General features: G+C 35.3%; 1 protein-coding gene across 4 annotated transcripts in view; it reads right to left on the bottom strand.

Moving 5' to 3' along the window:
- LOC145252622 (tetraspanin-5-like) overlaps positions 1-24,126 on the bottom strand; it is a 220,598-nt gene that overhangs the window by 65,096 nt on the left and 131,376 nt on the right. For all 4 annotated transcript variants that reach the window (XM_080112342.1, XM_080112344.1, XM_080112343.1 and 1 more), the window contains exon 4: positions 622-720. In XM_080112342.1, coding sequence (XP_079968468.1) covers positions 622-720 — 99 coding nt within the window. The remainder of the gene's footprint in view (positions 1-621; positions 721-24,126) is intronic.

Below are 24,126 nucleotides of genomic sequence, written 5' to 3'. Positions count from 1 at the left end.
TATCCCCAACCCTCACTCACCAGGTTTCACTTCTATTTTATTTATTAAGTAAAAATTAAATAAAGTTATGCATATTTTCTAACTTCATAATAGGACCTTTAAACAAAACAAAGAAACGTGGGAATTAGGACAGAATTTTGAATGGAACCCTTTATTTACTTCACGGGGGGATGGGGGTAGCATGCTCTTGTTCCGTCAGCCATGACTGGATAGAGGTTCTAAGTAATTCGTAATTGTACTTTTCAGTCGCCCACACTGAGAATTGAATCTTCAACCTTCAGGAGAATATCACTTTTACAATTGATTTTTCCAAGTACTCTAATCACTGCATCATGGATCATTCCAGAATTTGTCGGTAACATTACCGAGTTCGACAAGATACATCTGAAGAAGGTTGGAGGCTACATCGATCGAAATGTTGTGAAAATGACACTCAAGATGAAGACAGTAGTCCGAAGAATCCAAATAATATGAATAATCAATCCTCATCTCAAAAATTCAGAAACGTAAAATAAAGAAATGTGTTATAGAAAATTTCAACAAATTTTTATGTTCGTAATTATTGTTCCCGGGCAATGCTAAATTTCCATGCTAGGACATGGCTAAAATCAGTCTACTTACCCATCCTTTTTGCACCCAATCAATTAGATTCTGTAAATCTTCATCTTTTCGGTATGATATAATCATCTTTCTCACTTGATCTTCAATTTGTGATTTTACCTAAAAAACAAAAATGGCGGCAAAGTAAATGATTTACATAGAAACAAAAATGGCTGCCAATTATGAATTCCACCAAAAACAAACAGACTATCATGAAAATGGTTATGAATTTAAATCAAAACATTACAAATTGTATCCAGACAATCAGAATTTCAAAAAGTCTGGTATATCCTATAGTCAAACTTTTTTTTTTACAAAAATTGCTCCAGACAAAGCATGAAACCACTTGATGTAAGGATAAAAAGAACTAAAGATGATTAACACAAACGTGGGAGATGTCTATTGACCTTAGTCTTGAAAAAACTAAGGCTATAGGTAGGAAAGGGAAGATCTCCAATGAATATGTGATGATCTACAGTAGTGCAACATGGGCCCTGACAACTCGACAAAGTAAAATTTTGCCAGTAACACAAAGGAAGATGGAGAGGATAATGTTAGGCATCACTCTACAAGACAAAAAGACAAACATCTGGATCTGCCAACAAACAAGAGTTATTGACACCAATACTGTCATCAAAACATTCAAACACAGGTGGGCAGGACACGTAGCCAGGCAACATAATAGATGGTCCATCAGGACAACAGAATAGACACCTCGTGAACATAAGAGAGCAAAGGGAAGACCAAGAACGAGATGGAGGGACGACCGGATACAACAAATGGGTCCCACATGGCAGCAAATAGCTCGGGACAGAGTTAGATGGTTAAAGTCCAGGGAGGGGTTCCTCATTGAGTGATAAAACCCTTATTGATTGATTGATTGGTAGGAGGAAAACAGCAAAAAGAAAGTTTCAAAAGCCCTTAAAAGCAGCTATTGAACTAGAAATATGTATTATTATAATGTAGCTGAACTGAAATAGACATATATATTATAAAAATGTAATTGATGAAGAATACTAGACAAACAATTCAAACGAACTGGAACAAAAGAATCAGAAATATTCAGATCATTCTGAAGAACACATATCATAACAGTACTAATATGGCTCTATTTAAGTTCATATCTTTAAAAAAAACTTTTTCTCGCCCTTAACAGGGAATGATGAGCAGTGAAAATCAACCACACACACAATTGCTAAACAATAACGTATGCCCAAATAATGTGTGGATCTCAAATTCGATTGTCTTCTCATATGAGAACCAATGAATGAAGCCCGTAGAAACCCATATACTCGATTCGAGCAATTGCTCTGATGGACTAACGTGCATTCTTTACTGAAAAACTGCATGTTTTTTGGTATTCGAATCGTTTCTTATATATATATATACATATATATATATATATATATATATATCACATTGTATTGATTTCAAAAGTAGAACAAACACAAATGTATTTTTGATATCTACCCCCCCCCCACTGTCCCTAAGAAAAAGACATCAGCAGCATGACCGCTTCAGGTCATCATCATTCGCATAGCAACTCTGAAACTTGTTGACCGTGTTTTGAGTTATCATGTATTTGTTCTGGCAGAAAGATTAGGTCTGGTAGGTTGTCACTGCTTTCCAGACTCACATACAGCACCTATTATTCCCAGAATGGTCACCCATCTGCTACTGGTCTGGTTCAACATTGCTTAACTTCAGTGATCTAATGAGAATGAGCGTGTTGATTTGATTATGCTGTGCAGTAAAAATGTTTGAACTCCATAAATTTAAATGAAACTTGTGCAATTTTTAACGTGCTATCAAAAGAAATGATTAGAAAAAAATCATTTGTATATTCATTTGTATGTTTGTAAAAACAAACAAACAAATATTCTGCAATTATATTATTCAATGACTTTAATTAGTCGTGTGAGGCCTTCATGACAATACAAACTGAGCCACATGGACCTCAGTTTGACATGGCTGATCTAGGAGAATTAGCAGTTGATTATTTTTCACAAAGTAACTGTCGTCAGTTGAAGTATGTCGTTGACCTTATTATTGTGGTACTTGTGATATGGGAGAAATATAAAGAATGAATTGATTAAAACTCTTATGTATAGATCCACAAATAATATGATACAATTACAAATGAAGAAGAATTACTTTATAAGTAAGACATGTCCAATCCCAATGTCAGCTGGTCTGAAATGCAAGATCAAAGTGGCACTGTGCCTTGTTTGGGATGAAAATGAAAAAAAAAAAAACTTCACTCGAAATCTCTTTGAAGCAAGGGAGATAACTTTTGGTACATAATTATTTGCTTTTATAATTATACTTGCATTTCAGCCCGGTGTTGCCCGGGTGTTTGGATGTGTATCAAAGTTCTCAAAGGTCAAATCGTTGAATTTTGACTCCTTAACAGGCAAATTTCTGGCCGAAAACCGATTACAAAGATTTTCCCAAATCTCAGTACCCTGTATATCAAATTTTGAGTCTGTAGACTGAAAATTGACAGAGATATTGTGTAGGTAAATGTACACAGACAGACACACAGACAGACACTTTCACTTTCATAGATATATAGATTTTCTCAATGAAATGTAACAGTTCCTCAAAAACTTTGAAAGTGTGGAACTTTATATTTCACACAGAGAAAAAGGAATGACGGTATCAGAAGATTAGTGCAGTTTAGTTCTTAAGGATATTTTTTTGTGTTTCCATTTTGGGAGATCTCTACTCGGGCCAGGGGGAGAAAATTCAAGTTTTAAAAATTTTCAAAGAATTTCTCTGAAATTGTTAAAGTTTCACATAACTTTTTCGATAAAAGAAAACTTAACACCAAATTAACACAATAACACCAAAATTAAACATTAATTATCTGAACATTTATTGAATTAAAAAATGAAAATAAAAAAATTGTCCCCAAAGACTAAAATGAAAAAGAATTACTTTATAAGTAAGACATGTCCAATCCCAATGTTAACTGGTCTGAAATGCAAGATCAAAGTGGCACTGTGCCTTGTTTGTTGAGCTTTATATTTCACACAGAGAAAAAGGAATGGCGGTATCAGAAGATTAGTAGAACGAATGTGCTGATTTGGTTATGCTGTCCCCGCACGAAGTAAAGTTTTGAAAAGCTCCATAAATTTAAACAAAATTTGGTGCAATTTTTTAATGTACTATCAAAAGAAATGATTGGGGAAAATCATCATTTATATACTTATCGTATATTTTTAAGAATCAGAAATATTTTGCCATCATACTTTTTTTTTAACTGCAACAAAAACAACCAACACCTCTGGTGATGGTGGCTTAGTGTGCCAAGCTCGAATCCAGTTCATTCCACAGAAACATTTTCACTGAGAGATGTTGGCAATGTTTACGTGGTTCCTCCCATAAGTAGCCAATGTCTTTCTAAAAAGAATTCTAACTGGAAAGATATCGGGGGGGGGGCTGATAAATGCCAACAATAATCATCTGATTTATGCGAAATGAATGAAGGAATGAGGAAGAAGAAGAAGAAGAAGAAGAACAACAACAACAACAGCAACAACTCTTTTAAAATTTCATTTTAATCATTAATTTCCATTTAATCTGTGCGTTTAATGAAGAAATTTGTATCATTTGGATTATTCCGACTACTGTTTTCATCTTTAGTGTTATTCCCACAACGTTTCAGCCGATGTAACTTCTGACCTTATCTAGGTAGATCTTGTGGAACTTTGGAATCTGCACAGAATTTTAAATGGAACCCATTATTTAATCCATGGTGATAGCATGCTCACATCCTGTCAGCCATGACTGGGTGGAAGTTCTAAGTAATTGACAATTGTATTCTTAGAATCGCTCATACTGAGGATTGAAACTTTATCCTAAAAAAAACGTGCAACTTAAAACGGAATTTTACTTAGCAGTTCATCCATTATGCCATGTAATACAAATTATTAATTCTCGGTCAGTTAATAACAGATCCTTGTAAATGTTTTCCAACATTTTACCTTGATGAGATTCTTCCGAAGGAACCCCTACATAAGAAAATATTTTACAATCTTATTTATTTTCAAGCAATATTTTACAATATAAGAGCCAAGTTCGTCCAAGGATGGAGTACTGTTGCCATATCTGGGCAGGAGCTGCTAGAAAGAACTTATCCTGCCTTGATAGAGTTCAAAATAGACTTCGTAGCCTCATAGGAGATGTCCTTTTTTCTTCCCTGCAACCTCTTTCTCACAGAAGAGATGTAGCAAGTATGTCTTTGCTTTATCGTTATTTTCATGGCAAGTGCTCGACTGAACTTCAATCTATGGTCCCTCTTCGCCAAACTTTCACAAGAAACACTCGTCTAGCTGAAAACACTATCAATAATTCCCCCCCCCCACTCTTTATCTGTGTGTAAACCTAAACGTAGATTCCATGAACAAAGCTTTTTTCTTAGAACTGCACGCCTCTGGAACTGTCTCCCGTTTTCCTGCTTTCCAGCTGACTACAATATGGTTGTCTTCAAGTCCAATGTAAACAAGTCCTTGATAAGCCGTTCCCCTTAAGTTAACAAATTTACTGAATTTCCATTACTGACAATTACTATATTGTCCAATTTCTACTGTACACTCTTTAACCCTTATCCTCGAGTGGCCCCTGGGCCTTGATAAGTGTTAATGCCTATGTAAAAAAAAACAAAAAAAAAAAAACAATCTTATTTATTTCTTTTTCAAGCAATATTTTTTATATAACCGGTTTAGGTTAACAAAAATATCCTTTTCAAATTTATTGACAATTTTGGAAAAAAAAAAAGAAAAAAAAAAAGAAATCAACATATTTTTCTGACAACCATTGGATCCTTTTTGCAGTTTACTCACAATTTTGTGCATGTATAAAAAAAAATTTGGTTTGTAAAAAAAAAAAAAAAAAAAAAAAAAAAAGAAACAAATTTTGTGAGGTAGTTGAAACCGAATCGATCCGTTTATTAATATAGATGTGAATAAGGATTTTTTTTCTGTTTCCATTCGATTGCAATTTACAAAGCAATTTAATTTCATAAATTTAACATTAAATTAACATACGATCTCAGAAATAGAGGACAATCAAAAATCGAGCTAGACTTTAAGAAAATAAAAATCGCAAAGATGGTGGGAGATTTTTTATTATCTTTTTTGTTGTCAGATTATTGTTTCCATCTATTTGGAACTCTGTTGGTTTCCTTCCGGAACTGGTGGTTTCTCCCTAGAATAATGTTTATGAACCTTTTTAACTTCGTGAAATCTTTCCAATGACAGTAATGTTCAGAGAAATCTCTACTTAAAGAAAATATTTTACAATCTAATTTATTTCTTTTTCATAACACGCAAGCGATATTTTTATTGTTATAATCGGTTTAATAAAAACAAAACTTCTTTCTCAAATTTATTGACTATTAGGGGTTTTTAAAAAAACATTTTTCTGACAACTATAACACATAACTGGATCCTTTTTCTAATTTATTCATAATTCCATAGATGTATAAGAAAATTAAGTTTGGAAAAAAAATAAATAAATAAACTAGAAAATTGCATATGTACTTATGTGACCCAAACCACCCGTGGTGGGCGAATTTTACATAACGGTGATAATAGAATTGAATAAGAGCTTTTATTATGTGAACAATCCCGGATAATAGACAACTGACAATCTTAGTGAATTCGAATTTTTGTCCAAATCCAGAGTGCCTCCTTTTCAAACTTCTGGATTTCCTCTCCCCCTTATAAAAGAAAATTGATATTGTACCTAATTCAATCCTCGAGGGAAGGAAAGAGTATACAGATCTAGTTACCTACATCCTTCTCTCATGAAGATGAGAGGACGCGGCGTATTGGAAAAATCCGATTTTCATCAATAAATGCAAAGAACAATGAAATCAATAAATTCGCTTGATAATTTCTGCCGTGGAAACAGAGAGTCGATAATTCTCAGTACTTCCCTCCCCACTCCAACCAATCACCCCCTCCCCCCCGCGCAAACCTGATTAAAAATGCAAGTTGGCGTTTGTTTATTGGTTTTCAAACAAAAGATCAAACGACTAAAAATATTGAATAATGACGTCCGTTAAGATTTGGCAGTGGTAGGGGTGTAAGGAGGAAAAAAGAAAAGGGGGAAAAAACAAAAAAGCAAAAAACAAAAAAAAACAAAAAAAAAACCGAACCACTAATTGCATATAATTAACAACAATTATGAACCAAAAGTGAGAGACACAATTTTTGGACACTTGAAATTAACACCTTTGTTTTTCCATTTGCCTTTCTTTTTTTTCTTTTTTTTTCCTTTTTAAAGGTAAATGAATAAAAACTCAATGGATATATATAAATATATATATAAGTTGAATACACAATTCATTATGAACCGATAAAATGAAGAATAGAGAGGTGAGTTTCGATGCTTGTTTTAGTAAATATAAAATTGTGTGTGTATATATATATATATATATATATATATATATATATATATATATATATATATATATATATATAGTAACTACCTTCAGTCTTGACAGACTATGGATACCCACTGTAAAGGTGCCTGGTCATGTCATTTTTGTGGCAAGAGTTGCGCAATTATTAACCTAAGCACTCTCATGCATTCTTTCAATGTGATCAAACCAACAAAGAATCCTGTTTTTTATATACACATCATCATCAGCATCATAACGCCTGTTTTATGTGCTAACGGCTTTTAGAAATTGACTTTCACCAAACTAACTTATATCTGGACACTTCTTTATATCGTTTTCTCTTAAATAAAAATCACTTGAATTAACAATAAAAGTAAAAAAGAAAGCCTGTTTTTGTTTTTTGTTCATTTTCCCCCAACTTTAACACATTGGTACAACTTGAAATAATTTCATGTTCTTGAGATGAGCTAACAGCTTGTCCACATAATTAAGTCCTTTCGGTAAAACAAAATTTTCAATTTTTTTTCATCAGGCGAACAAGAATTGTTTTCTGTGAAGTTTCAGGAAATCCATTCTTCATCTCTGTTCCCAATTGACTTCATTGTCCATTGTTTCTTGCAAGAATTGGACATTTAACAAAGTGTTTGTTTCCTACTTCACTTTTAGCAACATTTTCTCAGTTCAAGTGACCGTACATTCTGTCCACTGGTCTGTCACACTTCAGTTTGAAATAGCATTTTCAGCACAAACGTTCAGATTAAATAGATGCATCTTACTTTATCAAGCATCTTTATAAGCATCTCTGTCTGTTCATTGGTTTGTCACAATATTATCATCATCACAACGTTTTTTTTTGCATGCTTACATCTATTAGACGGCTTTTACAAATTGTAAATTAATTTTTTTGTGAAAGTTGAGTTTCAAAAAGCATTTCCATTGGTCTATCACATTTAAGTTTCAAATAATATTTTTATAGATCTATATTGCTTAAGTTTAAAATAGCATTTCCGTTGATTTATCATGCTTAAGTTTGAAATAACATTTTCATCGGTATGTCATAGGACAGTTTGAAATAGCATTTTTGGTGGTCTTTGGTGGAAAGGAACGTAAAAAAAAAATCATTTATAAAGTCTTCAATCATAAGCATAACTCAAATAATGCAAAGGGGAATAACCCGTATCTTAAATTCAAGAATACAATAATAAAAGAATTGTCTACCTTACAACAAAAATATTATTTCTTTTTCTGTATAAGTGTAATAATGTGTAAACAAATCAAAAATTAAAAACTAAAATAGTTGCTTCATCCTGAGCAACAGCTAGTATGTTTATGTGCTTTTATATATATATATATATATATATATATATATATATATATATATATATATATATATATATTATAAAGAAGTGAACCATCGCGTAAATTCAATCAACTAAAATAAGAAAAAAAAAAAAAAAATGGGGCAAGTTATATGTACAATTCAATAAAATAAACAAGTCGATTAAAAACAAGACTGTTAAAATACACCCAAAGCGCTTTTCGTTCAGACTAACGTTTTCAAGGGTCATAAGTCTGAAAATTATTATTTTTTTAGAATATTTGGTAGTGGTATGGAGTAAGAGCGGAGAGGAGGTTTAAAAAAAAAAAAAAAAAAACCCTGACTACCCAAATAATTCTAATTGAAGCCGGAGGTTTCTCTGCTTGCACAAAGTAGGGGGGTTATCAATGATGGCAAGTGCTTCGAGGACAGACAGGTGGAACTTTGTGCGTCCTCGGTACAAAACAGAAAAACACTCCGGAGAGAAAACAAGACCGCACTCCTTTTTATCGACCAAGTGTTGGCCGATGGACGATTCTATCAGTTGAGATTTTCTGGTGGTAGGTTGATGATCTCGGATGAAACGGGGAACATGTTGGGCGATATATATACACACACACAATAAAATTAAATATTGAAAAATAAAATCTACATTATTTATTATTTCTTCAAATGTTTGAAATAACAAAAAGATTTATTTTTATTCCATGGAGTTACAAAAATTTAAAGCTTTTCTTACCAGAGGAAATAACTAGCAAAATAAAAGTAAAGAATTACTAGTTTGCATGAATTTAAAAACTTTCACAATTGTAAGCCAAAGCAATGTTTGTAGAAGTGCTTTAAAATAGGAGAGGGGAATTAAAAATGGAGTCCGTGATTTCAAATGGCAGAATTCTATCAATAAATCACTAGTCAGAAATCTGTAAATAGTGACGTAAATAGTTCCATCAAAATCAAAATCTAACAGTCTATAGAAAGCTGAGTTATGAATAGATTCAAAATAAATAAAACAAAACGTGTATTTATAAAAATGCACGTTTCAAAATATTAAACTAACAGAAACGCATACACATTTTGCATTTTTGGATTTTACCGTCATTGGATACTTTACCTTTTACCAGACTATTCATTCATGTGAAATCACCTTTTTATTCACCCTATTCCCTCTGCTTCACTTTTTGTTATCAAGTAAGATCTTTGACTTACTTGCAGTTTCATCAAATACTTTTGCAAGCAAAATCCGATACCGCATTTTGCTAATTCTTACCCTCTGATGAGAAGGAAAGTATTTCTTCAAAACTCTGCGGATTAAGGACTATCCACTTATTTAGTGTTTCCTTTTTAAATTAAATGTTTTTAACTCTTTTTTAAAGAGCTTTTTAACATGTTTTATTAACACACACACACACACAAGTTTGAAATAGCATTTCCGTTGGTCTGTCAGGCGTAAGATTGAAATTGCATTTTTGTTTGTCTGTCACACTTCCATTGCTTAATGTGCAGATTGAACGGATGCATTCTTTTTTGTTTCTTGTTGTTCTTTTGTTGGCGAGTCATGTTCGTCTCCACCCAGGATTTAATAATGTTTAAGAGGACATATGGAAATCAAAACGAGAAGATTAGAAACAATGCAAATTACGTCAATGTTTATGTGACAGTCGGGCTAGATGCTTAAAGTAATAGAGGAGTCTGGATTCAAGAGGGTACAATCGTGAAGATGGCCTGAGACAATGGTGTGCGGGGAGGGGAAGGGGCTGATATGGCGGTGACCTCCATCCATCTATTAGGGAGGAGACATTCAAATAGAGAAGAAAAAAACGGTCATTTTTAAATTTCAACATTAATGAATGAAGGTTTGGGAGCTAACCGAAGAATAAACATGTAATTACCATTTATTTATTTCATTTATGCAGCTCTTCAGAAGATCAAGTGTCGCTTCCAGAAGAAAACCCTCTAGCAAAAAACAAAAATATACTCTAAAAATATAGTTCTCCAAGAAAACAAGAATTTTATCAAAGTGAGCCATATTGGATTTATACATATGTATGTATGTATGTATGTATGCATGCATGCATGTATGTATGTATGTATGTATGTATGTATGTATGTGTGTGTATGTATGTGTGTATGTATGTATGTATGTGTGCATGTATGTGTGTATGTATGTATGTATGTATGCATGTATGCATGTGTGTATGTGTGTATGTATGTATGTGTGTATGTATGTATTTATGTATGTATGCATGCATGTATGTATGTATGTATGTATGTATGCATGTATGTGTGCATGTATGTGTGTATGCATGTGTGTATGCATGTATGTATGTATGCATGTATGTGTGTATGCATGTGTGTATGCATGTATGTATGTATGTATGTATGTGTGTATGTGTGTATGCATGTATGTATGCATGTATGTATGTGCGTGTGGAAGACACTTTGTGTGTGTGTGTGTGTGTGTAAGCGCATTCCCTATGGACTCCGAAACGATGTGGTTAGTTATTTAAAAATTTTACACAAATGTATTTTATGTTTCAGGGAGTGTTCTTAGATATGCTTTGTATCGGAATGCTTCTGATATATATTGAAAATTAATAATAGAAAAAAATCCAATTAGAGAAAGAACAGTTCGATTTTGACCAAAGTAAATGTCCTTGTACAGCCTAACATCACAAGTGCCTTTGAGAAGTTTTATCACCACACTGGCAGAAGGACCCAGGGTATAAAATCAGTTTTTTTTATAAGACAGGGGCTAGGGTTCAAAATGAATATTTATGCCTCAAGCACAATTGAACCATTATATTTGACTTTTGCATTATAAACTTTAATTCAAGCTATTATAAAAATAAATTTTATAAAATGAACATTAGGTTCTCTACACTGTAATGTAGACTATATAATGTATTGTGGACTAATCAATGTCAGAAAGCATGTAAAATCTCCTCCTGGTGCACCACGGTGGGTCCCAGACTAAAAAAGGCAATTGATTTGATTGAAAAATGGTCAATTTCACTGATTTCGATGACAATAAAAGTATCGGAAGTGTGGAACATGTGTTGATCTTCATCTTTATTCAATCCCGGGCAACGTCAGTCTCCTTAGTATTAAAATGTTAAAAGCTAAAATTACTTTATTCCATCCTGGGCAACGCTGGGTGCATATAGCTACAATGTGTGTGTGTATATATATATATATATATATATATATATATATATATATATATATATTAAGGACTATCCACTTATCTTGTGCTTCCTTTTTAAAATTAAATATGTTTTTAACTCTTTTTCAAGATGTCTTTTAACATGTTTTATTAATCATTTGTTCATATTATAAGCTCTATTTCCTTTTCGGTTTTATTGAGCTTTTACATCTGGCTGAGTTTATTTTACTTGTAAATATTAACTCTTTAATATTTATAATATATTTTAAGTTTACCTTGGTAAACTTATTGTAATTTTTATTATATATATATATATCATTCAAACACTACCGTGTTTGAACATATGGTTAAGTGGCAGTTATAGTTATTTAGAACTGCTGTAAAGCTTCACCGCTCACTCATTTTTTGACCAAATTTCAAACAATTATTACAGTTTATAGATCACCGTCTTAACTATATTGTGAAAAAAAATTTTCAATTTTCGTTCAGTAAAACAAAAGTTATGATGAATTTACTAGTGTTCAAAATTGTAAAAAAACGTAAGGAGGTGAGCGACGTTTTTTATAACTGGTTTCCATAGCAACCACGCCACTTCAGCGACTATTGTTGGTACCAATTTACCACTGTCATGGAAAGAAGAGTAACAAGTGAAACAGAGAGAATGAAAGGGAGATAATTGGGGGGGATTTTAATGAAAGCAGATAGAGAGTTTTGTATTTTGTTGTAATATATTATATAAATCTCACCTGTCTGTTTAAATGTATGTATGTATGTATGTATGTATGTATGTATGCCTAAAATTTTTGAACGAGGCAATGGATTTTATGAGATCCGTATCATTTTGAAGTGCGACCCTTCGGACGACGAATATAAAAAAATTGGCCAAAAACATTAATTTCTTCACCCTCAACTGGGCACTTTTCTACAGAGAAGGTCGTTTTTGTTTGCTGATATTTTTTGCAAGTCATTCAAAGCTCACGTAAACGACACATAAAAGGCATTATTTCGACCGGCTATGACATCACAACCATGGTAGGCTCATCGATAAGACAGTGTTTTTTTTTACACCTCTTTTTCCTCTGGCACGTTACAGGTTCGAGCCTGCTTACTACTCCTATTTTTTTTTTTTTTTTTTTTTTTTTTTGCTCAACCAGCGCCCTTACACACACCTCCACTTTCTTTTCCACCTTTACATCACGGGTTCGAGCTTTCCTGCCTACTACAACATTTTTTTTTGTTTTTTTTTTGCTCAACACACACCTCCAACATCCGGGCAACGCCGGGCAACCAGGCTATTCTATTCTATAAAAGGCAGTTGTCTGTTTGTTCCACACACTTTTTAACTCTTCTATTTTAATGTTTATGACTCCGGGCAACGCTGGGTAGTCATGCTAGTCTAATATAAACGATGGGACCCATAATACTGACTTGCATTAAACAACATTTTTAAGTTCAAATTAAAAATAATAAAATTGTTTGTTATGAAAATCCTACTATATCAAACCATTCAAGTATCCAAACTACAACCTGGACTATTCCTAAATTCGGCATTTTTATCATTTTTTAAAAGTAAACCGGCTCATTTGGCATAGTAGTTAGAATGTTCGCTAATGGGTTAAGAAACTAGAGTTCAATTCTCAGTTAAGTCAGATCAAAAACAGAATTGTACTTGATGACTGCCTGTTAAATATTTATTATTTATAAAGTGATAATCAACGGTAAGTGGCGCCCTCCCTTACATCTCAGTGTAGTAGTCAATGAAAAAGGGAGTTTTAGGTTATCCTCTACTACCAGTGATCATTTCATCTGTTCTTCGTTTCATTATAGTTTTTGTAGTTGTAAATGAAACATTAAAGAAAGAAGAAAGGAGAGAGAAAAACAGAGAAAGAAGGAGAGAGAGAAAAGGAGAAAGAAGAGAAAAGGAGAAAGAAAAAAAGAGAGAGAGAAAAGGAGAAAGAAGAAAAGAGAGAGAGAAAAGGAGAAAGAAGAAAAGAGAGAGAGAAAAGGAGAAAGAAGAAAAGAGAGAGAGAAAAGGAGAAAGAAGAAAAGAGAGAGAAAAAAAAAGGAGAGAGAAAAAGAAAAAGGAGAGAGAGAGAAAAAGAAAGGAGAGAGAGAGAAAAAGAGAAAGAAGAAAGGAGAGAGAGAGAAAAAGAGAAAGAAGAAAGGAGAGAGAGAGAAAAAGAGAAAGAAGAAAGGAGAGAGAGAGAAAAAGAGAAAGAAAGGAGAGAGAGAGAAAAAGAGAAAGAAAGGAGAGAGAGAGAAAAAGAGAAAGAAAGGAGAAAGAGAGAAAAAGAGAAAGAAAGGAGAGAGAGAAAAAGAGAAAGAAAGGAGAGAGAGAAAAAGAGAAAGAAAGGAGAGAGAGAGAAAAAGAGAAAGAAGAAAGGAAAGAGAGAGAAAAAGAGAAAGAAGAAAGGAAAGAGAGAGAAAAAGAGAAAGAAGAAAGGAAAGAGAGAGAAAAAGAAAAAAGTTAGAAAGAAAAAGAGAAAGAAGAGAGAGAAAAAGAGAAAGAAGGGAGGGAGAGAGAGAAGAAAGGGAGGGAGAGAGAGAAGAAAGGGAGGGAGAGAGAGAGAAGAAAGGGAGGGAGAGAGAGAGAAGAAAGGGAGGGAGAGAGAGAAGAAAGGGAGGGAGAGAGAGAGAAGAAAGGGAGGGAAAGAGAGAGAAGAAAGGGAGGGAGAGAGAGAGAGAGAGAGAAGAATGGGAGGGAGAAAGAGAGAAGAAGGGAAAGAGAGAAAGAAGACGAGAAGGAGAGAGAGGATCCTGGAAAGAGAGAGAAGTAAAAAAGAGAGATAGAAAGGAAAAAACAGAGGAAAAAGGAAAAGAGAAAGAGAGGAAAAGGGAAAAGAGAAAGGGAAAAAGAAAAAGAAAAGAGAAAGGGAAAAAAGAAAAGAGAAAAGGGAAAAAAGAAAAGAGAAAAGGAATAAAGATAAAAATAATTAGAAAAAATAAAACAATGAAATAAAGAAAATGAAAAGAGATTTTCTTTATTTCGTAAATGAGATCAATGTCGATTCTAATAAACGCTAAACAATGCCGCCACATGTTGGCTGCAAGTGATGCCTGCTAAAAATTCCACCACTGCAAGTAGAATTAAGTGCAAGTGCACTCACAATGACGGCATCATTGTCTTCAAGCGCAAATCGGAATGCGGACGATTCCGTAATACTTCTTGGAATTTTGCCTTGTCAATTTTTTGAAAACGATTCTTTGAGAAGCGATTGGAACCGTTTATGGAATTATATAGCGTGGCATTTAAGGAGAAGATCAGACGTCTGAAATATGGGGGCAATTTTTAAATCAATAGAAGTACTTGTTTTTTTTTGGGGGGGGGGATAGAGAAAGAGTGAGAGGGATAAAGACAAGACGAGAAAGAGAGAGGTAAAAAAGGAAAAGGAGAGAGAGATAGAAAAGGAAAAATTGAGAGAGGGAAATAAAAGGAAAAATGGAGAGGGAAATAAAAGGAAAAAGAGAGAGGGAAATAAAAGGAAAAAGAGAGAGGGAAATAAAAGGAAAAAGAGAGAGGGAAATAAAAGGAAAAAGAGAGAGGGAAATAAAAGGAAAAAGGGAGAAGGAAAGAAAAGGAAAAAGGGAGAAGGAAAGAAAAGGAAAAAGGGAGAGGGAAAGAAAAGGAAAAAGAGAAAGGGAGAGAAGGAGAAAAGAGAAAGGGAGAGAAGGGGAAAAGAGAAAGGGAGAGAAGGGGAAAAGAGAAAGGGAGAGAAGGGGAAAAGAGAAAGGGAGAGAAGGGGAAAAGAGAGAAAGATAGAAAGGAAAAAAGAAAGAGTTAGGAAAGGAAAAAGAAAGAGATAGGAAAGAAAAAGACACAAATAGGAAGGGAAAAAGAGGAAGAATAAGGGGAAATTAAAAAAAGGGGTAGAGAAAGGGAAATGAGAAAGTGGGAGAGAAAAGGAAAAGAGAAGGTGGGAGAGAAAGGGAAAAGAGAAGGTGGGAGAGAAAGGGAAAAGAGAAGGTGGGAGAGAAAGGGAAAAGAGAAGGTGGGAGAGAAAGGGAAAAGAGAAATGGAGGAGAGAAAGAAAAAAGAGAAAGGGAAAGAGAAAAAGAGAAAGGGGAGAGAAAAGGAAAAAGAGCAAAGCGAGAGAAAAAGAACACAGAAAAGAAAAAGAAAAATAGGGTGAGAAAAGGAAAAGGAGGTGCGGAAGGTGATAGAAGGAATAGGGAAGAAAAGAAGGGGGAAGGAAGAGGTTAGGGAGGAAGACAGAGGGTAGAGAAGAAGAAAGGGGAAGAAGAAAGAGAGGAGGGAGGGATAAAGAGAGAGGGAGGAATAAAAAGAGAGGAAAAGAATGGATAAAGAGAGAGGAGAGGGAGGAAGGAAGAGAGAAGGGAGGAAGGAAGAGAGAGGAGAGGGAGGAAGGAAGAGAGAGGAGAGGGAGGAAGGAAGAGAGAGGAGAGGGAGGAAGGAAGAGAGAGGAGAGGGAGGGAGAAAGGAATGAAGAAGGGAGAGGAGAGGAAAGAGAGAGAGAGGGAGGAAAGAAAAGGATGCGAAAACAAACAGTGAAAGAAAGGCGAAAGCCAAAGAGAGTGAGAGGAGAAAGAGAATGAGAGAAAGCGAATTACAAAGATAACTATCAATATTATCTTAAAATTGTAACATAACAAAATAATAAAATGCTCAATATACTGGATAGAGCAAATAAAAAAAATAGTAAAAATTAATAATAAAAATAAAATTGAATGAATTACAATATTTATTGGTCCATCAAAAATTCAAACAAGGAATCATAAAAATATTGTAATTCAATCAATTTTATTTTTCATCATCAATTTTTAAAATATAATCTATATATATAAAAATGTAATTCTTGGTTCGTTCAAAGTCGATAGAACCATATTTCTACATTACCAATTTAATTGAAATTTTCAGAAAATTTATCTGTAAAGTCAAGGAATGTTTGCATGTTATTAAAATAAATTAAGATCGTTAAGATCGCAAATTATAAAAATATATTAAATAAAATAAAAATATTTTTCGTAACTGCGAGACTGTCCGCCATTTCATTTCCGGTAGAAATGAGCCTTTCACGTGCACCACACGTTGAAGACTTTCGAATTGCAACATTTAACTATCTAATTAATAGATGGGTAAAAAAAAAAAAAAAAATCCCTATTTTTTAAATTATATATATATATATATATATATATATATATATATATTTTTTGTACTTTAACCTTACAATTGAATAAAAAAAAAAAACATATAAAACATATCATAAAACTTTAATTAAACTTGGAAATACGATTTAAAAAATAGTGCGGATCGGTAAGTGCACTAGCACCATTTGTTTATCTTAATTTTTTTATTTTTAAAAGCTTTCCTGGCGAAGCCTACCTAAAATAAATTTGTCTAATTCTTAATTTCTTATGTTATTGGAAAAAAAAAAAAAAGGTAAATATGAAGAATTACTCCACCCACGAAAATTCCTTTAAAATTACCACTCTTATAGGTTTTCGGGGTCGCTGAAAACGAAAATAACGTTTATAATTAAGGCAAACGAGTAGTTTCCAAGATATGAAGAAATGTTAGTTTAAGAAAGTGAAGGATCACTTTTCCATAATAATTTAACGTAAAATGATCACCCACTTTGTGGCCATGATTTTTTTTGGGGGAGGGGCTTTCTTTCTACCCTTGGAAAATCCTTTAAAATTACCTGTTTAAATTGGTTGGGAGGGGGGGGGGGACGCGGCGTCAAAACACCCCCACACACAGAAAAATGCCCCTATCTCAGGTGGCCAGAAACTGGGTGCTCATTCCAAGTTAAATTTACATTGAAAAGTGATCACCCACTTTTCGAAAAAGTAATTTCTTCATATCATGAAAACTTTCTTTTTGCGACGGAAACGGTTTGCAGATTCGTTTTTAGTACACTGAAATCTACAATAAAATATTTCGTCATATACGAACATGAGACGGGCCTTAAAGTAAAATAATACCGGATTTTTGGGGCAGATTTGCCGTTTAGTTGTATAATATTCTCAAACCAGGTAATCACTAAAAGGGACTCTTAAAAGTCGTCACCTGTATCGAGCAAAAGTTTAAAACCACTGATTATATGTCAGCCTACGTCACAGTAACATATATTGAGTGAGTTCCTAACAGTATTTTGTATAGTTTTTAGTTTAAACTCATTTTCCCAAAATTCCCCAAACTTAACGTGTTCAATACAGTCTGCCGCCATTTGTATCTTTCAAATATACCGATAAACACTGCATGTTTTTGAACCGATTAAACATTATACATTACATAAAAACACTACAATCTTATCCAGTTAGGTAGAACATTTACTTTTCTTGCCTTTGATAACATTTATTTGTTATATATTTATTTTTTGACAACTTCTTTGTATCTGTGTTTAGTAATACAAACCCTTTTCATATAATGTAATGTTTAGTCGGCTCGAAAAACAGTGTTTGTCGGTGTATTTGAAAGATACAAATGGTGGCGGACACTGTTGATTACGTTAAGTTTGAGAAAGTGAGTTAAAACTAAAACCTATGCAAAATACTGTCACAAACCCACCGATTATGTCAGCCTATGTCATGGTAACATATATTTGGTGGGTTTTTGACACTGTATTGTATAGTTTTTAGTTTTCAACTTACTTTCCCAAACTTAACGTATTCAACAGAGTCTGCAACCATTTCTGTTTTTCGAGCCGATTAAACATTTTACATTACATAAAAACACTAAACAATTATCCAGTTAGGTAGAAACGTAAATTACCTTACCTTTGCTTTCATTTATTTGTTTTTGGACAACTTTTTCGAATCTGTACATAGTAACCCCCCCCCCCCATCACTCAAATATTAATTACTAACTCACATTTTTGTATATAGAAAACAAACAAAAAAAAAAAAAAAACATTTAGCGTTTCAACATTTTTGCTATGTTCAGCTTTATCCACTGATTGTTGGTCAAGCCCAAGCCATGATTGACGGTAATCCCGAGGATCAGGATTCAATTTTGCAAGAGTACCATTTTTTTCATTTTCGCCTTTTTTTTTTTTTACTTTTTGGAGTGGATTGCTGTACTAAGAATATAAGAAACATGCATTTTCTCTTTTTATTAGAATTTTCCATTACACCAAATTGAGCCACAACAACGCGTGGCAGGGTACAGCTAGTGTATATATATATATGAAAAACACTGATTATGCTTGATGAAGGCAAGTTAAAAAGAAAAAACTACTTCCCCAAAAAATTAATTACATAATAAGATTAAATTAATCTTGCCTATTTTTTCTCCTTTTGTTTCTTTCTTGGTTATTGATAATTATCAGTAATCCCAAATACTTGGCTATCAAACGCCAAGGATAATTTAACAATCTCCGTGTGCGTGTGTGTGTGTGTGTGTTAAGGCGAGAGGGTGTGGGGAAAGGACACATGAAAAGTGTTTCATATTCAAACTAATGAACCATCATGAGTAATAAAAAAAAATATTTAGTCAGAAAAATATTACACTAAACTAGACTTTTTCGCTCGTTAAAAACAATATAGACCTTTGACTTAGAATGAATGCTTTGTCAAATTGATGGTTGAATATGTTTAAATTTGTGCTCATTTTTATATTAAATACTAATTCATGTTAATCCCTAACTGTGCATCGATAGAATACCATAATACTTAGTTCGCTGGACCTTATCATAATAAAGCTTCACATAAAATTTCATCCACATCATACCAGTAGTTTCTGAATAAACGTGATTGTGGTGACTAATCTCTACTTTTCACTAACTGCGCATTGAATGGATACCATAATACTTAGTTTGCTGCACTTTATGATAGCAAACGTCCATACAAAATTTCAGCCAGATCGGCCCAGTAATTTTCAAGAAAAAGTGGAAGAGATAGACAAAGAGAAATCTATACATCTATAAAAGTGAGAATGTGTGTGTGTGTGTGTTTGAGAACACTTCTCAACCTATATACTCAACGACTTTTTGATCTACAAACTTGAAATTTGATATATAGAGTATTCAGACATGTGGAAAACTTTAAAATCAGTTTTCATCCGGAAAAGTGCTGCTAAAGGGTCAAAATTGAAAAATTGGCACTTTTGAAGTCATTGGATTTTTTTGTCTGCTTGTCAACTGTTTCACAAGGTTTAAAAACATTTTTTAAAGGGTCCTGGCAAACTGGACTAATGGTTATCATACTTGACTTATTGTTTAGGTTTCGATCTCAGCCAGAGTATATATTTTTTTTTACTAAAAAACTCTTTACTACTCTTTTACTACTACTGCTACTACTACTACTACTGTTTGGAAAAAACAATACTCGCATACACAGTTTCCTTCCATTTTTTATTTACTTCATTTTTTTTTAAAGGAATTTAATGTTACGTTTAATACCGGACAATACCAGGTACATCTAGTATAATAAAGATAACAAACAAGATGACCCTGTGGAAATTCCATGGTGCTTTTGATATCAATCTGTATAATTTACTGTTAATAATCCTTTTGAAATAATGTCCGTCAGTGCCAATACTATCAAGAAAAAAAAATTACTGTTCTTTTGTAAAAATAATTGTCATTGCCAACTAAATCTAATTTATAAAACTCACTATGTCTGTCTGTCTGTATTTTTTCAAAATGCATCTTCTCCAAAACGCAAGGTTGCAGAGCAATGAGAGGTGGCTTAAATGATTGCATTTTTTGCGGACCATTCTTTTATGGGTTTTTAACCAGTAAAAAAAGCTGTTTAGGGCCTAAAATTGAAAAACAAAAAAAAAGCACTTGGCAGGCATAAGTCAACCTCAAGTGCTCTGTTACGTGTGGGCAAATATACATTTATGCATTAAAGTCGGTTCATTTTAAACTATTTCTTATCTGTCTGACGATAGCTGAAACGGTAATGACTAAGGCTGGATTTTTGTCAACACATGTTCTAAATATGTTTTCAAGAGAAAAATTGTTTTGTCAATAACTTATATTGATAACCTGATAGAAACATCGATTACCGTAAACTGAATGGTGGACATTGATAAAGGTAAGTACATGTAAATTGCACGTTACTTCACCGTTGTTCAAACTTCAGGCTTTGAACTTCCGTTTCTTCAAACTCTTGGAATGTTCAGCGTCAGGGAGGTCTCTTTTCAGATTCCAACGGTAGTCAGCAATCATGATTGCATTCCAGCGACCGTGATACCTGGTCTCCACTTTTTTCAGATTCTGATAGAATCTCCTTTCTGCTTGTCACTTGTTGAGCCCATATTTTAAGGAAACCGGTTCATATGTGCATCTTGACACAATTATCTTTGGGCCTAGATTTCTAGAAACAGTCAGCATGTTGTTAGCAAGTTCTTCATAGCTTCTAACCTAATTGTTGCCAAGAAAGTTCTTTATTACGAGAACAAATGCCTTCCACGGTTTAAGTCCTACTTCCGCAGGATCTGAGGACTGTAAAAGATGCCAACTTTCAACTTCTCTATGGTCAACTCTGGAAAAGCCTAGCATAAGTAAGTGAATAAGTCACCATGCTTGTCCAGAGCCTTAGTGACCTGCGTGATTAAGCAAAGGCTTGATGTATATCGGTGGGAAAAGTATTCTGTCTATCAGGGGGTCATTGATGTCGTTCCTTTGCAAGGCACCAATTCTTCCCATATAGGCCAATACTTGTAGTGTAATGCTGAGCACAGTTCCTATTATCCCACATGCACAGAAAACATGGGTACTTGGTGAAGCCAGAGTGTTATACCAACAAAAAGTTCGCTATCTTCAAGTCAACACAAAACAAACCATTTATGCTAATCATAACCAATTTCCTCCAGCGCATACTTGTGTAAGATAGATGGAGAGAGAGAGAGGGGGGAGTGTAAGATAGATGGAGAGAGAGAGACAGGGGGAGTGTAAGATAGATGGAGAGAGAGAGAGAGAGGGAGTGTAAGATAGATGGAGAGAGAGAGAGGGGGAGTGTAAGATAGATGGAGAGAGAGAGGGGGAGTGTAAGATAGATGGAGAGAGAGAGAGAGTGGGAGTGTAAGATAGATGGAGAGAGAGAGAGGGGGAGTGTAAGATAGATGGAGAGAGAGAGAGAGGGGGAGTGTAAGATAGATGGAGAGAGAGAGAGAGGGGGAGTGTAAGATAGATGGAGAGAGAGAGAGAGGGGGAGTGTAAGATAGATGGAGAGAGAGAGAGAGGGGGAGTGTAAGATAGAGAGAGACAGAGAGGGAGTGTAAGATAGAGAGAGAGAGAGAGAGAGAGAGGGGGAGTGTAAGATAGATGGAGAGAGAGAGGGGGAGTGTAAGATAGATGGAGAGAGAGAGAGGGGGGGAGTGTAAGATAGATAGAGAGAGAGAGAGAGGGGGAGTGTAAGATAGATGGAGATAGAGAGAGGGGGAGTGTAAGATAGATGTAGAGAGAGAGAGAGGGGGAGTTTAAGATAGATGGGGAGAGAGAGAGAGAGGGGGAGTTTAAGATAGATGGGGAGAGAGAGAGAGAGGGGGAGTGTAAGATAGATAGATAGAGAGAGAGAGAGAGGGGGAGTTTAAGATAGATAGAGAGAGAGAGAGAGAGAGAGGGGGGGAGTGTAAGATAGATAGAGAGAGAGAGGGGGAGTGTAAGATAGATAGAGAGAGAGAGGGGGAGTGTAAGATAGATGGAGAGAGAGAGAGGGGGAGTGTAAGATAGATGGAGAGAGAGAGAGAGGGGGAGTGTAAGATAGATGGAGAGAGAGAGAGGGGGGAGTGTAAGATAGATGGAGAGAGAGAGAGAGAGAGAGAGGGGGAGTGTTAAGATAGATGGAGAGAGAGAGGGGAAGTGTAACATAGATGGAGAGAGAGAGGGGGAGTGTAACATAGATGGAGAGAGAGAGGGGGAGTGTAAGATAGATGGAGAGAGAGAGGGAGTGTAAGATAGATGGAGAGAGAGAGGGAGTGTAAGATAGATGGAGAGAGAGAGGGAGTGTAAGATAGATGGAGAGAGAGAGGGAGTGTAAGATAGATGGAGAGAGAGAGAGGGAGTGTAAGATAGATGGAGAGAGAGAGAGGGAGTGTAAGATAGATGGAGAGAGAGAGAGGGGGGGAGTGTAAGATAGATGTAGAGAGAGAGACAGGGGGAGTGTAAGATAGATGGAGAGAGAGAGAGAGGGGGAGTGTAAGATAGATGGAGAGAGAGAGGGGGAGTGTAAGATAGATGGAGAGAGAGAGAGAGGGGGAGTGTAAGATAGATGGAGAGAGAGAGGGGGGGAGTGTAAGATAGATGGAGAGAGAGAGAGAGGGGGAGTGTAAGATAGATGGAGAGAGAGAGAGGGGGGGAGTGTAAGATAGATGGAGAGAGAGAGAGGGGGGGAGTGTAAGATAGATGGAGAGAGAGAGAGGGGGGGAGTGTAAGATAGAGAGAGACAGAGAGGGAGTGTAAGATAGAGAGAGAGAGAGAGAGAGGGGGAGTGTAAGATAGATGGAGAGAGAGAGGGGGAGTGTAAGATAGATGGAGAGAGAGAGAGGGGGGGAGTGTAAGATAGATAGAGAGAGAGAGAGAGGGGGAGTGTAAGATAGATGGAGATAGAGAGAGGGGGAGTGTAAGATAGATGTAGAGAGAGAGAGAGGGGGAGTTTAAGATAGATGGGGAGAGAGAGAGAGGGGGAGTTTAAGATAGATGGGGAGAGAGAGAGAGGGGGAGTTTAAGATAGATGGGGAGAGAGAGAGAGAGGGGGAGTGTAAGATAGATAGAGAGAGAGAGAGAGAGAGAGAGAGGGGGAGTTTAAGATAGATAGAGAGAGAGAGAGAGAGGGGGAGTGTAAGATAGATAGAGAGAGAGAGGGGGAGTGTAAGATAGATAGAGAGAGAGAGGGGGAGTGTAAGATAGATAGAGAGAGAGAGGGGGAGTGTAAGATAGATGGAGAGAGAGAGGGGGAGTGTAAGATAGATGGAGAGAGAGAGAGAGGGGGAGTGTAAGATAGATGGAGAGAGAGAGAGAGAGAGGGGGAGTGTTAAGATAGATGGAGAGAGAGAGGGGAAGTGTAACATAGATGGAGAGAGAGAGGGGGAGTGTAAGATAGATGGAGAGAGAGAGGGGGAGTGTAAGATAGATGGAGAGAGAGAGGGAGTGTAAGATAGATGGAGAGAGAGAGGGAGTGTAAGATAGATGGAGAGAGAGAGGGAGTGTAAGATAGATGGAGAGAGAGAGGGAGTGTAAGATAGATGGAGAGAGAGAGGGAGTGTAAGATAGATGGAGAGAGAGAGGGAGTGTAAGATAGATGGAGAGAGAGAGAGGGAGTGTAAGATAGATGGAGAGAGAGAGAGGGAGTGTAAGATAGATGGAGAGAGAGAGAGGGAGTGTAAGATAGATGGAGAGAGAGAGAGGGAGTGTAAGCTGGAGAGAGAGGGAGTGTAAGTTGGAGAGAAAGGGAGTGTAAGATAGATGGAGAGAGAGGGAGAGAGAGGGAGTGTGAGATGGAGAGAGAGGAAGTTTTAGATGGAGAGAGAGGGTGTGTAAGATGGAGAGAGAGGGAGTGTAAGATGGAGAGAGAGGGAGTGTAAGATGGAGAGAGAGGGAGTGTAAGATGGAGAGAGAGGAAGTTTTAGATGGAAAGAGAGGGTGTGTTAGATGGAGAGAGAGGGTGTGTTAGATGGAGAGAGAGGGAGTGTTAGATGGAAAGAGAGAGGGAGTGTAAGATGGATGG

The sequence above is a fragment of the Euprymna scolopes genome, chromosome 29 (assembly GCF_053919585.1).
Source record: "Euprymna scolopes isolate OS-2025 chromosome 29, ASM5391958v1, whole genome shotgun sequence".
Lineage (NCBI taxonomy): Eukaryota > Metazoa > Mollusca > Cephalopoda > Sepiida > Sepiolidae > Euprymna > Euprymna scolopes.
Note: the sequence above shows the minus strand (reverse complement) of the source record. Positions and strands in the feature narration are given on the sequence as shown.